At 40.9% G+C, this 19,460-nt stretch overlaps 1 protein-coding gene across 1 annotated transcript; it reads right to left on the reverse strand.

Annotated features, from left to right (window-relative positions):
- Nucleotides 1-17,902: 17,902 nt before the first annotated feature.
- LOC126512095 (putative MAGE domain-containing protein MAGEA13P) lies at nucleotides 17,903-18,905 on the reverse strand. Its single transcript, XM_050159657.1, has one exon. The coding sequence runs from the start codon at nucleotides 18,860-18,862 to the stop codon at nucleotides 17,903-17,905; it is 960 nt and encodes a 319-aa protein (XP_050015614.1). The 5' UTR covers nucleotides 18,863-18,905.
- Between the last annotated feature and the right edge of the window lie 555 nt (nucleotides 18,906-19,460).

Genomic DNA, 19,460 nt, shown 5'->3' on the forward strand with positions numbered 1-19,460 from the left:
AATAGAATAAAGAAATAGCTTTCAGAATAGGAAAGAAGTTTCATAATTTATATATTTGATGAAGAATTAATATCTAGACTACATAAAGAAATAAGAAAATTAAACACCAAAATAGTAAATGATGTAATCACTAAATAGACAAATTACTTAAACATATAATCTCCATTGAACAAATACAAATGGCCAAATTAAAAAAAAAAACATGTTTACCCTTTTAGACATCTAGAAATAAAAGCAAGATCGTAGTGATGTCCCATCCCACCCTTTTCTGAATGGCAATTATCAAAAAACAAATAATAATAAATTCTGGTGAACATACAAAGTAACAAGGAGACCATATGTACTTTTTGATGGGATTGTAGATTAGTCCAACTACAATGGAAGGAACTATGGACCTTCCTCAAAATAACGGTATTGTAATATGACCCAGCTATAAAAACTCCTTGGTATATATTTCAAGGAATTTAAGCCAATATGTTACAAAGATACTTGTAGAGCAATTTTTATCACTGTACTTTCTACAAGAGTCAATACTGGAACAACTCTAGATGCTCATCAACAAATGGATAGGGAAAGAAAAGTTCAGAATATACACAATAATCTTTTATTCAGCCCTACTTAAAACTGAGTGAAATTATGTTATTTGAAAGAAAATGGAAAATGGATGTAATTGGAGAAAGATATATCAAAAAAAGCCAAACATGGAATGGCAACTTTAATTCTTACACACACACACACACACGTTTCAGGAGGCAGAGACATACAGAGAAAGAGGAAATTAGAAATCGGACTCTGTGAGGAGAGGAATGAATTAAAAGGTTAGAGAAGAGGAAAACCAAAAAGGAAAGAAAATGTTACTAAGAAATACACTAGAATACTTAAAAGTTTTATTAATGATTGCACTAGCCAACTCCAATACCATATATTATATATGGCCAACTTTTAAACTGTCATGATGTAGGAGGCTGCTTGTTCGTTTCCTGGCCACCAAGACTCCTGAAATAACCACACAGAAACTGTATTAATTAAATCACTGCTTGGCCAATCACTATATAAAATTCCTAGCAAGCTCTTACATACTAAATTAACCCATTCTATTATTTTATATTTTACCACGAGGCTCATGGCCTATTGGAAAGGTTTCAAGCTGGCACCTCACGTCTTTCCCCTCTGGCAGCTACATGGTGTCTCATGACTCCACCTTCTTTCTCTCAGCATTCAACTGTCATAAGTTTTATTTGGATCATACTAGATAGCACTCAGGATCAAGTAAAGCACTTCTCAGTCAGGATGCCACACATAACAGAAAACTATTCACATGGAATAAGGAACAGAGCAATATGCCTGACACAAACTACTCACCTGACTAATCAATAAATACACCAACTCCGTAAAATGGAAGGACTGGGTGGCAAATCACTATTCACATGAGCCAGAAAGCAAGTTATGGATGTGACACCTGTCATTCATAAAAACTGCTGAACGATAAAAACCTTTCAAACTATGAGATGTAGATTAGTAAAGATACAGAAAAATAACTGTTCATTCTACCTACATTGCACATACCAAATATTAGCTGTTAACCATCAGTCATAAGTAAATTATAGGAAAGATTATTAATTACTCAAAGAAAAAATAATAAATACCTACCTTGCTTAATGACTTTAATACCTGACCATGGCCAGCTTTATAATCTAATGAGTTATAGGTTAATAGAAGATTACAGGAACTTGAAATAGATATACTTGATAAGTGCATTATCAGACTGTGGAGGGCATTCATAAGATTAATGATTGCACTAGCCAACTCTAATACCATATATTATATATGACTAACATGTAGTAAGAGGAAATATAACTAATGGAGGAAGGTCATTGGTTAAAAAATAAATAAACTGCTTGGCTGGTCCTCATAGGTTAAAACATAGGTGGGAGGAGTAATCAGAACAGAATGCTGGGAGGAAGAGGAAGTGAGCTCAGAAATGCCATGCTCCCCTCTCCCAGGCAGACGCGATAGCTCTGCTCTCTGAGGCAGACGCATGAAGCTCAGACCCAGGATGGACATAGGCTGGAATCTTTCCCGGTAAGACTGATGCTACACAGATTATTAGAGATGGGTTGATCGGGATATGAGAATTAGCCTGTAAGGGCTAGAGTTAATGGGCCAAGCAATGTTTAAAAGAATACAATGTCCGTGTAATTATTTCGAGGCATAAGCTAGCAGGCGGCCGGGGTGCTGGGGACGCAGCCCTGCCGCTCCTAATACTACATATAACAAGATAAACCTCAGATATGTTCTTTGTAATATAATATCTATATATAAAAGGATCATCTCAGTCAGCAGTCTTGAAGCTGTTCTAGATATAGAACTCAGAGGAAACTGCAACAGAGGTGCTCTGAAATGTTGGATCATCTGGGCTATCTGTTCCTGTTAAGGATTTATCAGAGTGTCAAACATTATTTTATTATTATTATTATTATTATTATTATTATTATTATTACTTTTTAAAATACCAATCTAAATTCCCACTCTCTCCCCTCCTCCCACTACTTCCAAACACCCTCCCACTCTACCCGCTCCAATCCTAAGAGAGGGCAAGGCACCCTGCCCTGTGGCAAATCCAATACCCTCACTACTACATCTAGGTTGAGCAAGGTATACATCCAAAGAGAATAGGATCACAAAAAGCCAGTACCTGCAGTAGAGACAAAACCCAGTGCCACTGTCAATGGCCTCTCAGTCTGCCCCAACTGTCAACCACATTCAGAGGAACTAGTTTGATTCCATGTTTGTTCACACCCAGTCCAGTTGGAGTTAATGAGCTCCCATTAGCTCAGGCAAACTGTCTTAGTGAGTGCACCCATCATGGTTTTGATCACTGTGCTCATACTGTCACTCCTTCCACTCTTCAACTGGACCTTGGGAGCTCAGTCCAGTGTTCTCATGTGGGTTTCTGCTTCTGTTTCCATCTGTTGTTGGACAAAGGTTCTATGGTGATATTTAAGATAATCATCAGTCTGACTACAGGGCAAGGCCAGTTCAGGCACCTTCACCTATGTTGGTTAGGGTCTTAGCTGGGGTCATCCTTGTGGAATCCTGGGAATTTTCTAGAGCCTGGTTTCTTGCTAACCTCATAATGGCTCCCTCAGTCAAGATATCTCTTTCTTTGTTCTCATATCTGTTCTTCCTCCATCTCGATTACCCCATTTTCACAAGTTCTCCTCAACCCTCCCCTTCTCCCCTTCTCCCCTTCCTTCTATCCTCTGCCCCCATGCTCCCAATTTTGTCAGGTGATCTTGTCTGTTTCCAATATCCACGTGGGTCTATATATGTTTTTCTTTGGGTTCATCTTATTACTTAGCTTCACTAGGATCAGGCTTTCTCTGTGTTTCTTTGGCTATTCAGGAACACACTCTATAGACCAGACTGGCCTTGTACTCATAGAAATCTGCCTGTCTCTGCCGCCCAAGAGCTGGGATTAAAGGCATGTACCACCACACCTGACTATATCTCTTTTTAAGGACTTTATCATTTTTCTTTTCTCTCCAAAGCCTACGTATATTTTTAAACACACTGTAAACCATTTAGAGGTGTTTTTTTTGTCTGAATCTATCTTTATTGTGTCTCTTTATCTTTTTTTGACCACATCAGCCTTTAGATTGCTAATTGATATGGCTAGGATTAAAGCTGCTGCTTTGGAGACTGGAATTTCCCCACTCCTTTGTTTCCTGGGAGTCTAGCTTCTAATGGTGAAGGTATTGGTGGGAGTCACATTTATTGTCACAACTCTGTAGTTTCAAGGTCCATGCCATCACCAAGAAGCATGCTGCTGGCTGCTTATTAACACCATTTATGTGTTTGGGGGCAGGCCTCTTAAAAGTGTTGCCATGCAGTTTTTGTTTTTGTTTTTTTTTTTTTGGTGCTAACACTGAGTCAAGAAGCTGTTTTTGAAGAATTCATGCCTCTGCTTGCCACCAACAAAGAGAGCCTACTGGAGTAAAGAAAGTTACCACGAAGCTGCACTCAACTCTGTTCTTATATATCTAGAATACCTTTTTTAAGCTCGCAGGCTTTACATAGAAATCATTGCCAAACATTTTGGTGTCATTTGTACATGGAATTTTCTGTCCCACTTGGCTCCTCAGCCATTTAGTCCCAAAGAAACTCACAGAGCCTTACCACATTTATAAACTGTTTGGCCTATTATCTCAGGTTTATTATTCACTAGTTCTTACAACTTAAAATAACCCATAATTCTTGTCTATATTAGCCACATGGCTTTGTACTTTTTCTCAGTGAAGCATTCTTATCTTGCTTCCCCTGCATCTGGTTGACAACTGACTTTGCCTTTCCTCTTCCCAGAATTCTCTTAGTCTGGTTGTCCAGTCTATACTTTTTGCCTGGCTACTGGCCACTCAGCATTTATTAAACCAATAGGAGTGACAAATGTTTACAATGTACAAGAGCATTTCCCACAGCAGGGAAATCCTGTCTCAAGAAACAACAAACAAACAAACAATTATCTGGTTTGTTTAAATTTTTTTTATACTAGAAAATGCAGACAGTGTTTTCACAAAAGTAACTGTATAGAGATTTCAAATACAATAAATGAAGGTGGTTGCGTGGCTTTCTAATAACAGATATGTGAAGACTGAAAAACAATGTTACCCGGAAATGGCATATAAAATGCTCTTCAAGGGCCAACGAGGTGTCTTTACAGAGGAGACATGCAAGGTGGAGACAGACTAGCCATAACTTTTTCAGAGAAGAGAACATACCATTCCAACATTGAGAAATGGGGTCCGATGTGATCAAATAACCTGCATTTTATGGTTGCATTATAAATGAACAGGCCTCATATCTCTAGGGAAGGTGAAATGGAGAGTAGCAGCCCTCAGATTCTGGGAAAACATGGTATTCATCAAAGTGCCTTACCCTCTGCACTACAGTTAAAAGTGTCTACACTACAGTTAAAAGGCAAGTTCTGTATTTCCAGTCATAGACAATCACAAATGACATAGCCCTATATTCATACAAATGGCCATAGAATGAGCATAAAATAAGTGCCAAACACCTGTGACTATGCCAATAGTGCAAATGAGCATAAGAAGCCTCACAGAAAAAGCTAGAATCTGGGTCACACAGATATTCAGCATGTAAAAAGGATGATTCTCAGGCAACTATGTATGATGACCAGTTAGACACAGCAACAAGAAGCATAAACTTAGAAAACAAAACACACAAGTTAAAAGAAATCTGAAGTGTCTGATTACTGCCAGAGATCTACTTCCACCTATAATACTAAAATGGACGAAATTTCCAAAGGGCCGAACATTAAAATCAAAAGTAAAAAAACTATGATGTGGAGACATGAATATATTAGAATCTAAGAAATCCTGAGGTTAAAAGTGACTTATGGACACTGTTATTGAAACCAACTTGGAGGAACTCAAAGCTGCATTTGATGCATTACATAGACAAATGCTAAATATAAATCATTCAGTTGAGAACATAAAGAATATAGCTGTAATACTAAATGCAAGCTCATTTGCATTGGGCAAAGCTATTGAACTATATGAACAGTGAGATGGCTCAACAGAACCCGAAAATCCTACATATGCACATGTACACATGTACACACACACAGCTACACCCACATGTCACATGGGCATACAGGCACACAAACATGCCCAAACACAAATAATGAGCCTTTAAAAAAAATAAAAGGTTATTCCACTAAGCCAAATCTCTTGGGTATACATACCATTTGCAGGCTAATGTTACACATGGAACTCTCTGACCTAGGTTAAGATTGGTTAGGATAATGTGACCACCACAACTCAGTGTCATCTAAAAGAATCTCATTTTCTTCTTGGCAGTTATATTTAGATTCCACTTGCTTAAGATTTGCACCTTCAGCCTCTGCAATGCATCAGGTAAGAAAATGAATGTGCGATTCTTCTTGCTAGCTACAGAGCTGTTTCCTGCTCTCAGGAATCCTGCAGTGGGTGGAGTGAGAAAGACTGGGCCTGCTCTGAGTTATTCCATGTAGTACAAAACTCCAGGTATCAGGCTGTGCCTATCTTTGAATTACTTTAATTTAAAAGCAACAGTTAGACCTGAGTTGCTCCTTTTAGACTATAACTGCGACACAATGACCCTACTTTGTACTTATACAAGTAAACAGCTACTATCTGTCAGCACACTGGGAGGCACACATTGATAAAAAATTGAATAAAACACCTGTAAATATACAAATCTCATAAGCACATGAGCTTATCTGGTACACCAGATTGAACCCTCTCACCTGGGACTATACATGAAGGGTCACCTTAAGACTGAGATGCTATAGGCTCATGGAACTATCACCTCATCCCAAGTGGCATTCAGAAAAATTGCCACAGGCAACATCCTTTGCCTCTGTTGCTAAGCTCCAGGTCCACAGCAGGACCTACCTGTGGGACACAGTCCTCTTGAAACTGACACTCAAAAATTCCTGCTAAGAAGTCCTGCATTTATACTCTGAACCTTGACTAACTCTGGAGCAGAAGTTAGCAGAACGGAGCAGGTTCCCTACAGAGACTTTCTGCTCTGTCTTTATGACAGCCTCTCTGAACTCTGCAGCCCCTTTAACCTTTTCTTAGGAATTCTTTTCTTAGCCATTCTACTACACACACACACACGCACACAGAAACATTACAGCATGATATGTAATGTGAAAACTGTGACTTTGAAGTTCATATGGTAATTGAGATTGGAATAAAAGAACCTGTAATTGTGGTCACTTTTATTACATCAAAAGAGGAATATTTAGTGATTTGCAGCCAACAAATCTGACCTATCTTGTGATTAACTGTGGTTCAGTAAATTCAGACATGTTGAGGAGGCACATATTTCTCCACCACTATAACTGACACAGTGCTCTCACAACACTGAAAAGTCAGTATAAGTCAATCAGGGGTAACTGCCAAAGCAGAGAGCATTTCAGTGGAATCAGCAGAACTTTGGGAGTACTCCCCTGAACTGCTATCCTTGACAGTTACCAAACTATGTGTCCTCCACTACTAACTCGAGTCCAGCCTCCACTCCAAAAGCTTTACTTCACTCAACTGATAGGGAACCTCTGTCAGCCAATAATCTTTAAGAGGCTGGATCAGGTTATGGCGTGACCTTTTCATTACCCAGAGAAAACCACCAACCTGTCCAGGGTGCTCTCTCCTACAAGAATGTGGACAACTTAGGGAACACTATAACATTAAAGAAAATCTGCCCTTAGACAACAACTACCCAATTCTATAACTTTAAAGAGGAGACGGCCCTACACACTCTCTTGAATCACTTACAAATTATGTCATGAAGTATTTGTGAGCCCCTTCCCCTTTGTCATGGAATGTTACTGGATCCAATCTTTTGAGAACCTCATCCCCTTCATTCTAACGGCTCTGATTTCAAGACAGAGGTTAAGGGTCACATCTTGCTAGAAGGACAGGGGTCTGCAAAATTCTATCCTTTCACAGACTGGGAAAGGAGTAATTGGGGGGCTAGGAGCATGGAAAACATGCAGTCATTTAAACAGATGCATTCTGGTACACTGAAAATAGAATCTGCTAATTTCACCCTTCTGGTTTTTAGTCTTCTGTTTATCTTCCTGTTCCCTGAACCAACATGGCCATAACATACTGGCAAGTCTAGAAATTGAAACATTCAAGCTGCATGTGTTTTCAGATGAAGCAGTGTACAGGGGATGGCTCTAAGGACAAAGAAGAATTTCCAAGGAATGTATACAGATGTTTATATATTTAGTATAAAGTTCTTATCTAAGTTGATAGATAACTGTGTTTAATAATCCACTTTCTTCCCCTCTCAACCCAGGTGCTTTAGGCACCATTCTCTGTGCTTCCATGCACCTCATGAGTTCTCTTCTCAGCATGCTTTTCATTTCTGAGCTGTCACTGAGAACTTACCTGTTCATCTACTCCATTTAACTATGGGGTTTGTGGATGCAAAGGCCATGCTGTGTCTCCCATGACAGCCACAGTTTCTGCAAGGTACTCACAGCATAGTGTGCACTGTCAATATTTGGCCGTGAAATCACTTGACATCTTGTTGCCTTTGAATTGTTAAATAAATGACATAATTATTTTAACCATATTTTTTCTGAATTCAAAGGTCACATAAAACATAATGATTTCAGTGTTATAAATACAGAAAGTAATTATGGCAACCTCTTCCATCAAGTCATATAATATTTTTACTAGGAATAATTAGCATCAACTATTATCTGACCCAGGAATCCCATTTTTCACTATATTTATCTAGAAGTACGTAGGGAAATAACTTTACAAACCCAGTAAAGCTGTGGGATGAAGAGCATATGAGAGAAAAATGTTGATAGCCTGAAGGAAATAAAACCCCTTACATTTAGTTTTCTTGTTTCCCATAAATTACTTTAGTAGTAAAATTTTTAAGAATGTGAGTAGAAAATACAACTCTAAATCTCAAAGACTGATAGGGTATATTTCTATTCAGGACTTAATAGAAACATGGACATGACCACATAGCCTAGATGCCCACATGACTTCAGTATTGCACAGCTGTCTAGCTGGAAACAAATTCTCTTGATAGTCTAGCATTTCCAACACCAGATTATACAACCACAGATCTACAGTACATGAAAGGACTTGAAAATTCATCTTGTCTTGTCACCTGTCCCACCTTAGACGTGCTATATCTTACAAAATTCTTTATAGAATGTACAATGTTTCCCCAGGAAGCTATTTACTCTGTTTTATTTCTGTCATGGGACCACAATGAGTTTATCAAACAACTGTCTGTAAATCCTTTATTTTTAATATTAAAAATAGTATATATGTATATCTATGTCACTGATGTAAAGGCACTCAGAGAGGCCAAAAGAGGCTCTTGAGGCCCCTGAAGCTGGAGATACAGACAGTTGTGAAAGGTCTGTTTTACAGACTAGGGAGCAATTCCAGGTCCTCTGGGAGGGGAGTGGGTGCTCTTAACTGATAAGATATCTCTCCAGCCCCCACATCTCCATTATTGGTTTGCTTATGAGGTAATATACACACACATGCACACACACACACACACACACACAAGCATACATGCAGAAACCAGAACACAACCTGTTAAAGTGGGTTCTCTGTCTCTACAACATGAGTCCCAGGGATCAAATTCAGATCAACAGTCTTGATAACAAGTGCCTCTATCCACTGAACCATCTCTCAAGCCCCAACCCTTGATTTGTGACTTTCACAAATAAGCTGCCACATTATTCTCAAATTTTTCTCAACCAAAATAAATATCAGAATCTTTTAAGGTTTTCTTAAAAAATCAGTTTCTAAATCTTTGCTCTCCATTATATTAGTCACTTACCTCATGCAATTATTTATATTAAAAGCAAATATTCTCCTTTTTGGTTAAACTAGCATAATTTGATGTGCCAATAGCCTCTGGTAGTGAATTCTTAATTATTGCAAAAATGTGCTTTTGGCCAATGCTGGTCTAGATCTTTCTTCATTCTGGTCTTTCCCTGTATAAACAATGTTTTCCTTTGAAATTGTGTTAGAGATGATAATGTCTATTTCAAGCAGAGAAGTTATAGCACTCACTCCCAAGGCTTCATATCAGAAGCCAGGTGTTCTGTGCAATACAATCATCTAGAAATTCGATTCCTGATTCTAGGCCTGAGATGTTTGTTTTGCAGTGTTGTCGCAGAGTCCAAAACCACAGATTCTACAGTCTGAAATATTCTAAAAACTTTGAGATACATATCACATATTACTATGATATTAATTCTCTCCTAATCTTTCCCTTCCTGTCTCCCCCCTTCTTTTACTGGACACTAATTTACTAAAATGTTTTTTTCCTTGAATGCAGGCAGATTCTATCCTGACATTAAACACAGAGTTTAATATTTTTGAAAAGGCTGTAGCATCAGACTCTGGGAACAAACAGACATGTAAACTTCTTTGTTTTCTAGTCCAGTAGCCTGCATCTACAAACCACAGCTACTGATATCACCACATCCCCTGATATGGATCCAGGTACTAGCCTTGATACTCCACCGGGGTCTCTTGCTGACCCGCAATGTTCTAGACCTCTGGGGACTCATGCCAAGCCAGAATGTTCTACATCAGTATATGTGCCCTGGATGGTCACACAATCTACTCAGCATGCACAGCGCCTGCAGCCCTCATTCAATGCCTTTATACTTCATGGCTCCATCAGACGCAACCCGTAGAAAACAGAGTCAAAGAAAGAAATTCAATTTGGCAAGAACAAAGCATTAAACCAATCACTCGGCCCTTTTAAAAGCAGGGCCACCATTTGAAATTCTCCTGTTGAGAATTCTCTGTTCAGTTCAGTACCCCCTTTTTTAAATTGGGTTATTTAGAATTTTAATGTCTAGTTTCTTGAGTTCTTTATATATTTTGGAGATCAGACCTTTGTCTGATGTGGGGTTGGTGAAGATCTTCTCCCATTCAGTAGGTTGCCTTTTTGTCTTAATGACTGTGTCCTTTGCTTTACAGAAGCTTCTCAATTTCAGGAGGTCCCGTTTATTCATTGTTGCTCTTATTGTCTGTGCTACTGCGTTTTATGTAGGAAGTGGTCTCCCATGCCCATGTATTGCAGGCTACTTCCCACTTTCTCTTTCCTCAGGTACAATGTGGTCGGATGGCTTTTTGGGATCCTATTCTATTTGGATGCATACCTTCCTAAGCCTGGATGTAGCTGGAGGACCTTGGACTTCCCACAGGGCAGGGTACCTTGCCCTCTCCTAGGACTGGAGGGAGAGGGGATGAGGATTGTGGGGGAGCAGAAGGGAAGTGGGAGGAGGGGAGGAAGTGGAAATTTCGATTGTTATTATTTATAAAGTAATAAAAAATTAAAAAAAAAGCAGAACCACACCCCCCACTGGAAATCTGGCCTGGTCACAGGAGATGGCCAGTTCAGGCTACCTAATCACTATTGTTAGGAGTCTTAGCTGATGGTATCCTTGTAGATTCTGGGGGTTTCCCTTGCGCCATGTTTCTATCTGACCCTTAAGTGCCCCTCCCCCCATATCAAGACATCTTTTTCAGTACTCTTCGTCTCCACCCACATACAAATCTCATCCTCATGTGCCCATCCTCACCTGTCCCCAGTCCACTCAGGAGACCTCTTCTATTTCCCCTTCCCAGAGAGATCCATATATGCCCCCTTGGGCCCTCCTTGTTATCTAGCCTCTCTGGTGCTATGGGTTATAACATGGTTACCTTTTACTTTACAGCACATATCCACTTATAAATGAGTACATACCATGTTTGTCTTTCTAGATCTGGGTTAGCTCATGCAGGTTGTTTTTTTTTTTTTTTTTTCTCGATCCATTCATTTGTCTGCAAATTTCCTGATTTCACTGCTTTTAGCACTGAGCAATACTCTATTGTGCAGATGTACCACATTTTCATTTTCTTTATCCATTCTTTGGTAGAAGGACACCTGGTTTGTTTTCAGATTCTGGCTACTGTGAATAAAGCTGCTATGACCATAGTTCAGTCAGTGTCCTTGTGATATGACTGAACATCCTTTGGATATATGTCCAAGAGTGGTATTGCTGGGGTCTTGGGGTAGATTGATTCCCAATTTTCTGAGAAACTGCCATATTAATTTCCAAAGTGGCTGTACAATTTTGCACACTCACCAGGAGTGTTCCCCTTGCTCTGCATCCTCTCTGGTATAAGCTGTTATTTGTGTTTTTGAGCTTAGCTTTCAGGTGTAAGATGGAATCTCAGAATTGTTCTAATTTGCATTTTCTTGATGGCTAAGGATGTTGAGCATTTCGTTTCTCTACCATCTAAAATTCTTCTGTTGTAGCTGGGCGGTGGTGGTGCACGCCTTTAATCCCAGCTCTCGGGAGGCAGAGGCAGGCAGATCTCTGTGAGTTTGAGACCAGCCTGGTCTACAAGAGATAGTTCCAGGACAGGCTCCAAAACCACAGAGAAACCCTGTCTCGAAAAACAAACAAATTAATAAATAACCTATAAAATTCTTCTGTTGAGAATTCTCTATTAAGATCTGTACCTCATTTTTTAAGTTGGATTATTTGGTTTGTGATGTCTAGTTTCTTGTGGTTTTTTTTTTTATGTATTTTGGAGCTCAGTCCTCTGTCATATGTGGAGTTGATAAAGATCTTCTAGCAGAAGAATATGGGAGACCAGCTCAGTCACACAACTTATGACCTACAGTCTGTCCTGCCTGTGAAAGGTGGTAATGGTGGCACAGAAATTGTGGGAGTGGTCAACCAATGACTAGTCCAGTCTCAGACCCATGCCACAGGAGTGATCCCACTCTTTACACTTTCTGGGGTGCCAGGACGTAGAGACTAGATGGCCCAGAGGCCTAGGATCGAACTGAAAATGTTTGGAGAAAAAATGTCAATGTTATTATTACTGACAATATTCTGCTTTATTCATAAACTGGTGACTACACTAATTGTCATCAGCAAGTCTTTGTCTAGTAATAAAAATATATGCAGAAACACAGCAAAACATTAGGCCAAGTTTGGGGAATCCTGCTGAAGAGAAGGAGAAAGGATTGTAGGAGTGAGAGAGTTCAAGGGCATCACAAGAAAACCCACAGAAACAACTAACCGGAGCTCATGGAGTCTTAACTGACAACTAGGGAGGCTGCATGGAACTGACTTAGGCCCCCTACCTGTATGTGACAGTTAAATAGCTTGGTGTACTCATGTGACTCTTAACAATGGGAGCAGGGGCTTACTGTAACACTTTGCCTGGCTTTTAGGAACCTATTCTTCATACTGAATTGTCCAGCCTTAATGCACGGGGAGGAGCTTAGTCTTAGCACAACTAGAAGATATGCCATGCTTCGTTCTTACTCTTGGGCAGCCTGCTCCTTTCTAAACAGAAACAAAGGAGGTGTACATCAGGACGGGAGGGTAGTGGGGGAGGGAATGGGGGCATAGGAGGGCGAGGAAACTGTGTTGGGGATGTAACATAGAAACATTTAATTAAAAAACAAAGAAAACAAAACAGTAGGTCACATATATCTGTTCAGGTTAAATTTAGATTAATCTAGTCCTACAATAAGTTCAGCTTCTCAGCAAGTGAGTAGCATGTTACAAAACTAATAGAGAACACAAGGAAGAATATCAAAGAAGGTAATTGTTGTAGGAATGGATGAGTAGATGAATTAACAGAGTTTTCCTTAGGCCTTTTAAGAATAGGTAATTTTAAAAAAAAGCAAGTCTAACCTCGTATGAAAAAGGAGAAATTAATGGCTCATTTAACCAAATCAAAGGAGGGGTCTGAACCCAGAACAGTTGTAACCAAACTTCAAATAGCAGCTGCTTGCTTACTGTGATGTTCTCATTCACCCTAAGCTCTGTCTCATTCTCTCTTGCTCTTGATCCCTCTCACTCTCCTGTTTTCTCTGTCCCTCACCTCCCTCCTACATCAGAGACCAAGAGCCCTTTGCTGATCTTTTGGCCTATCCTGGTTTGACTAAAAATAAACAGTTTCTTAACAAGGAGACAGACATGTCCCCGAGATAAATGAAATGAAGGAACAATAAATCAAGTAATATAAACCATAGACATAGTTTATAAACAAACATCAGAATCTTGTCAACATTTTCAAAACATAGATAAATGCTGCAAGAACATGGATCTTTTTCCTTTGGAATGGAAGGAAGTTTTTCTATCCTTAGGGCATTGTTCTGGGATTTATAGGGTATATGTAAAATATACCCACAGAGCCAAAGGGAAGCTTTTAATTATTTATGTTCTTGGGGTTTCTCACTCCGTTGTTCATCTGTATTAACAGTAATAAGTCCCAAATGCCAGAATCTATCCCAATAAAACAAACACTAAGCAGTCTGTCTTTATACTCAGGAAATCCACATATGCTACACTCCTACCTGTATAGGTCTGTACCTTTGGGTAAACTAGGAGCCAAGATTTTTCCTATCGTCTTCTTTTGTAGTACTTATGGGACATTGACCCTTAAGCCTTGGGCTTGCATATCACTAAGCTGCACCTCCAGAAACAGACAAGATACTGTGGATAGATGACTAAACATCGTTTTCTTTTCCCATTAGAGATAGAATGTCCGCTAAGGAACAACTATTTATCTTCCAGGGTTTTAGGAATTTAGCTTCCTATATGCATTTCTCATCTGTCTCTTGTGCAGGAGACTTTAGTTTTTACCCATCCAAGTAAGCTCATTCATCTATATATTTGTTCAATGGCCTGCTTCAAATCATATATCTTCCCCCTTTTATAAAACTTAGATTCTTTTCTCAAAAAATATATCCTGATTATAGTTTCTCCTCCCTCAACTCCTCCCAGTTCTTCCCTACCTCCCTTCCCTTCCAGATTTACTCCCTGTCTCTTATTAGAAGAGTAGGTTTCTAATAGATAACAATCATACATGACAAAATAAAAAAGTAAGATGAAATAAAAATTATCATTTTGAAGCTGGACACAGCAACTCAATAGGAAGAGGAGTCACAAGGGGAGGCACAACGGTCAGAGATCTGCTTGTTCTCACACTCAGGAGTCCCATAAAAATTCTAAAATAACAGCTCTATTACATATGCAAAGGACCTGCTACACTCCTACCTGTATAGGTCTGTACCTTTGGGTAAACTAGGAGCCAAGACTCACATAGACTCTGTATTTGCAGCTTTAGTCTCTGTGAGTTCATCTGTGCCTTGTTTAATTTATTCAGATGGCCCTATTCTCCATCCCCTCTGGATCTTACACTACTGCTGCCCCTTCCTCTACAGGGCTCACCGGAGCTCTGAGGGGAGGGCAAATAATATATATTAATAAAACCCTAATGCTGCTTGTTAATTTCAAAATCTCTCATTTTCCCCTTCTTTCCTCCACATTAAAACTTTGGTCACATCTCATTTACAAAGCAATTTGAGAGTATATTAAAGGGGTTCAGTGGGTATGACCAAGAATCAAAGCATTTTTTCACAGTCTATCACATATTGAAGCAATGATGATTGGATCAGAGGGATTCCCGAAGAGAGCTGGGACATCCGGAACTCCTCTGCAGAGAATGGGACTGCTCTGGCAGGGAACTGATATGGGATTGTCCCATTGGGAGCAGGATATAGCCTTCAAAAGAGGTTCTGCTAGTTTCAGCAGACCTGTTTCCAGAGTTAGACCTGAGGGACAGGGGCTTGCAAGGGGAAGGGTGCTGTAATTTGACAAAGTACTGGGGTGAAACAAAATGGTAGCACTTGGATGGGGTAGATCTTTTGAATTCTGGAGCCCAGGTTAGAGGACCCCAGTAAATGCCAGCAATGAATCTCAGATTGTGTTCTTTTTTTTTTTTTTTTATAATTTCATCTTCCTTATTCAATTCTGTTTTCCATGCTTTGCTTAAAAGTTGTTTTATTTTGCCAAAAACATTATTGAGAAATGAACTATGAGAACAGGAATAGTATATGCCTTGGTGAACTCAGATGAGGAATTCTCAGACATGCCATTTTCTAGTCATATATTTCAGGCAAAGTGCCAGGTGCTATTAGTTCTTCGCTGTAAAAGATTTAAGTAGGATTTGGGGTGTTTATGGGATATATACAAAGTACTAGACACATTTGTGTGGTGTATATTGTATTTCTAATATATGTCAAGTTTTCAAACAAAACTCACTAAAATTTCCTTATTAATAATATACTTATTATTTAAACCTATTTAGGTTGGAATTTCCCCATCCTGTATACAGTTCACAGGATGTTTGTCATTTATAGTTTCTCTTTTATCCAAATCATTTTTTTTTCATTCATTTAACTGCCACTAATTTTCTAACCGTCGCTTAAAGTTGACAAAACAAATGTCAGGCTCACCTAATTATTAACGAACTCACAGTCTAACTGCGGGAGAGCTGTTCCTGCCTGGCACCAGCTGCGGCACTCAGGAGAGAGGCCATGCACCTTCCTGGGCAGCATAGTAGAGCTGACCCTGGGGGGGGGAGGGGCAGCTAGCCCTAAAGCTGAAAATGTGGGACAGCTGTCCCCACTACTTTCTGTCATGCAGTGGTGTGGGTGGGGGAGAGATACCCCCCACAGCCCTCACCTACTGCAACAGACAAGAGTGCTGACTCTCCTCCTAAGCAGCTGCAGCACTTGGGAAAGTGGGCCCTGCACCTTGCCTGGACAGCACAGTAGAGCTGACCCTATTGACTAGGTGCAGGCCCATCTGAGAACATGAGCTTGAGAGATCTGGCCTCGCCCCTCATCTGCCATATGGTGGTGTGGATCGAGGAGAGAGGCCCTCGCCCCTCACTGCCTGTGGTAGGTGGGAGAGCTGTCCCTGCCCCTCACCAGCTGAAGCATTCAGGAGAGTGTTCCCTGCACACACCTGGGCAACACAGTAGAGCTGGCCTTGAAGGTGTTGGAGCAGGAGAGCCAACTCTGAGAGTGTGAAAGCAGAATTGGCCCCACCTCTTGCAAGGGGAAAACTAGCTGGGCAATGCTGGAGAGCTCCCCCTAGAGGTGAAGACAGGAGAGAGCTGGTGGGCTGACCAACCCTGCAACTACCCAGGCCCAGAACCAGGGCTATGTGTTAGGCCACCCCAACATCCACCCCATCTGTGATCTGCTGGAGCACAGGAAGGCCAGCCCCGCAGACCCAAAGCTTCAGGATCTCCATGACCCAGGGCAACTGCAGGATAACCAAGAGGAGTCCCAGTGAGGGCCCAACACCAGAGGCCTTGGACCAGATCAATGACTCTCTGCAATGAACACTGGCAAGTAAAGATAATGTGGATAAAAGGGTCTACTGCATGACTCACTGTGTCATGCTACTGCTTCCTTTTCCCTTCTCTTAAATTTTGTTTTATTTTGGGGAGGCTTTGTAAGGGCAGAGGTTGGATACAAAGGGATGGGAAATGAATGGGATTGAGATGTATGATGTGTAAGACTCAAAGAATATCAAAAGGAAGTTAAAAAATAAAAAAAATGACCTTACAGGAGTGGGTTCTCTGAAACCAGGGTTAAGACCTAGAGAATTCTATCCACCACGTGAAGGCGGTATTGTCAGAGTTCCCAGAAATGTTTTGTACACAAGGCTTAGGTAAGATAGTATGTTCAATAGCACTCAGAAAGAGTTCACGTCACCTTCCATAATGGCCCCTGACCCCAGTGGAGATTTATTTCTTGTTTAGCCATACTTCAAAGAGAAGTTCTCTGAGCACTTTTTTTTTCCTTCTAAGTTTTTCTCTCATGTATTAGACACGTTGCCTGAGAATCTGGTCCCTACCACCATCTACCTTAACAGACGATTTGTGATTTCCCAAAGCCCCCAAATGCCTTAGCTCAAAGCACTGATACTTTATGGCTGTTATTTGGTATCCCACCTCCTCAGGCCTTTAACTTAAGTCTTTGTTTTTCACACTATTTCATCATCTTCCTCACTGACATATGAATTTCTCCTGATATAAACATGCCTTCCAAAGAACAGACACTGTTTGCTGGGAAAACAGGGCAGTGCACTTTATTAACCTTTAACTGCACATGCATTGTTCACTAAATCCACCAAGTAAGAGGTGCATATGTTTAGCTTCACAAAACAGACTACAAGAACAATAGAATCTGTCATTTTTTTTAGATCTTTCATGTGTCCAAGGAAAGCTCTGTTGCAATGCTATTTGATCTTCCCCTAGACCTCAAAGCTGAGAATGTTCTCAACACGCTTTTCACAGCAGCAAACTTCTTCTAAAACAAACATGGGAGCCACAGTTTGAATGGAGACCCTGAAGTTAGTAAACACTTTAAAACGGAACAAAAAGAAAAAGAACCCAAACTCTCTTCTACTCGAATATCTGACTGCTGTCTTTAATGAGTGTGAAGAAGCAGTCTCAATTTACTCAGGGCGGGAGAAGCTGCTGGGCTTGTCCGCGGAACCTGAGTCTTCCGGGGCAACAGGACTGGCCATGGAGGCAAGGACGGTCTTGGCTCTCTCCTCTTCATCCTTCAAGGCTTCCCTATACAGAGCTGTGAAGGCCGTGGGGCTGCTCCGGACAATCTTGGAGAAAAACTGCAGGACTTTCATCTTGCTGGTTTCAGCACGGGCCCTTGGGCCCCACAGGAACTCATAGCATGGAGGATCACTGCCGGGTACCAGCTGGTATTCCAGGTACTTCTCGGAAACCAATTCTTCAGTGATGAACTTTCTGGGATTCCCACAGATGAAATCATGCTGGTCAGGAAATATGCCAACCGTATTCAGCATGTCCCAGATCTTCTTCTCAGGAGCACGGTTGCCCTCCATGAAGATGGCACCAAGGATGAGCACCAGGAGGCCTATCTTGGGGATGCCCTCTTCGTCATCACCACTCGAGCGCCCATCATAGGTGAGGTCAAGAACTTTAAGGAGCTCATAGGAGTGGTTGATAACATCCACTTCCTTCACTTCTATGCCAAAAACCATTTCCATGCATTCACAGGCACGCTTGAAGATCACTTGATAGTAGTGCTTGAACTCTTTGACAATATTCAGAATTTCTGCCTCGGTGACGGGCTGCTTTGTTGTATACTTGAAACTCAGAAACTTCACCAATTCGGTCACCTTATACTGTAGCTGACTGTTGAGCAAGAACTTGGAGAAGAGGTAGGCCTTTGAGACGCTCTGACGTCTCCCTGCTTGACGAGCAGAACCTTCATTTGGTAGAGTGGCTTGGGCAGGAGCAGAGGAGGAACAGGGAACCTGAGCAGCAGATTCTCCCTCTGAGGTGCCCACCTCCTTAGCTACAGGAACCTCCTCACTGAGCTGACCCTCATTCTCTTCTTGGGCCTCACGGCCTTGCTCATCCCTGTGGGACATTATAATTTGTTTTGCAGGTAAGTGGCAGGAGAAAGTTGATGAAGAGTGGCCTGAGGGTGAGAGAAAAAATGTGAGGGTTTGATAAGCTTTCAGCATGACAAAGGTTTTCTCAGTATTTATCTTAGGTAGTTCTCTTGGGTCTCATGGGCCTGCCTCCTACCATCTCTATTCTACTCTATGGTCTCTGGCTATGACTCAGTACAGTAACTATGTCCTTTGTTCCTGGAACCTCCATATAAGCAATTCAGGAGAGGGGCTCAGGTCCCAGACAACAAGCACAGACTGGGACTAACCGCTGTATAGAAGTACACTCTGCCAGGTCCACACAGTTATGGAGTAAATGGGTCCTCTTAATAGCAGTTTATGAGACTAGGTTCACCTGTTGCATGAAAAGTGTCTTCTTTCCACCCTCCAACTGACTATGGCAAGGCCTGAGAGACCTCTCTCTGATAAACTGATTCTAGTCTCTTGACACTACGGGGGCCGGGGGATACTGGCACAACAAATCAGTATACCAGAAAGTAGGGTCTCTCAGGGTAAGAACAGCAAATCTATAAGGGCTCAAAAATTCCCTCCATCTTTGTTCAGGGTCCACATA

The sequence above is a fragment of the Alexandromys fortis genome, unplaced genomic scaffold, assembly GCF_014885135.2.
Source record: "Alexandromys fortis isolate MF-2015 unplaced genomic scaffold, M_Fortis_MF-2015_v1.1 scaffold_95, whole genome shotgun sequence".
Lineage (NCBI taxonomy): Eukaryota > Metazoa > Chordata > Mammalia > Rodentia > Cricetidae > Alexandromys > Alexandromys fortis.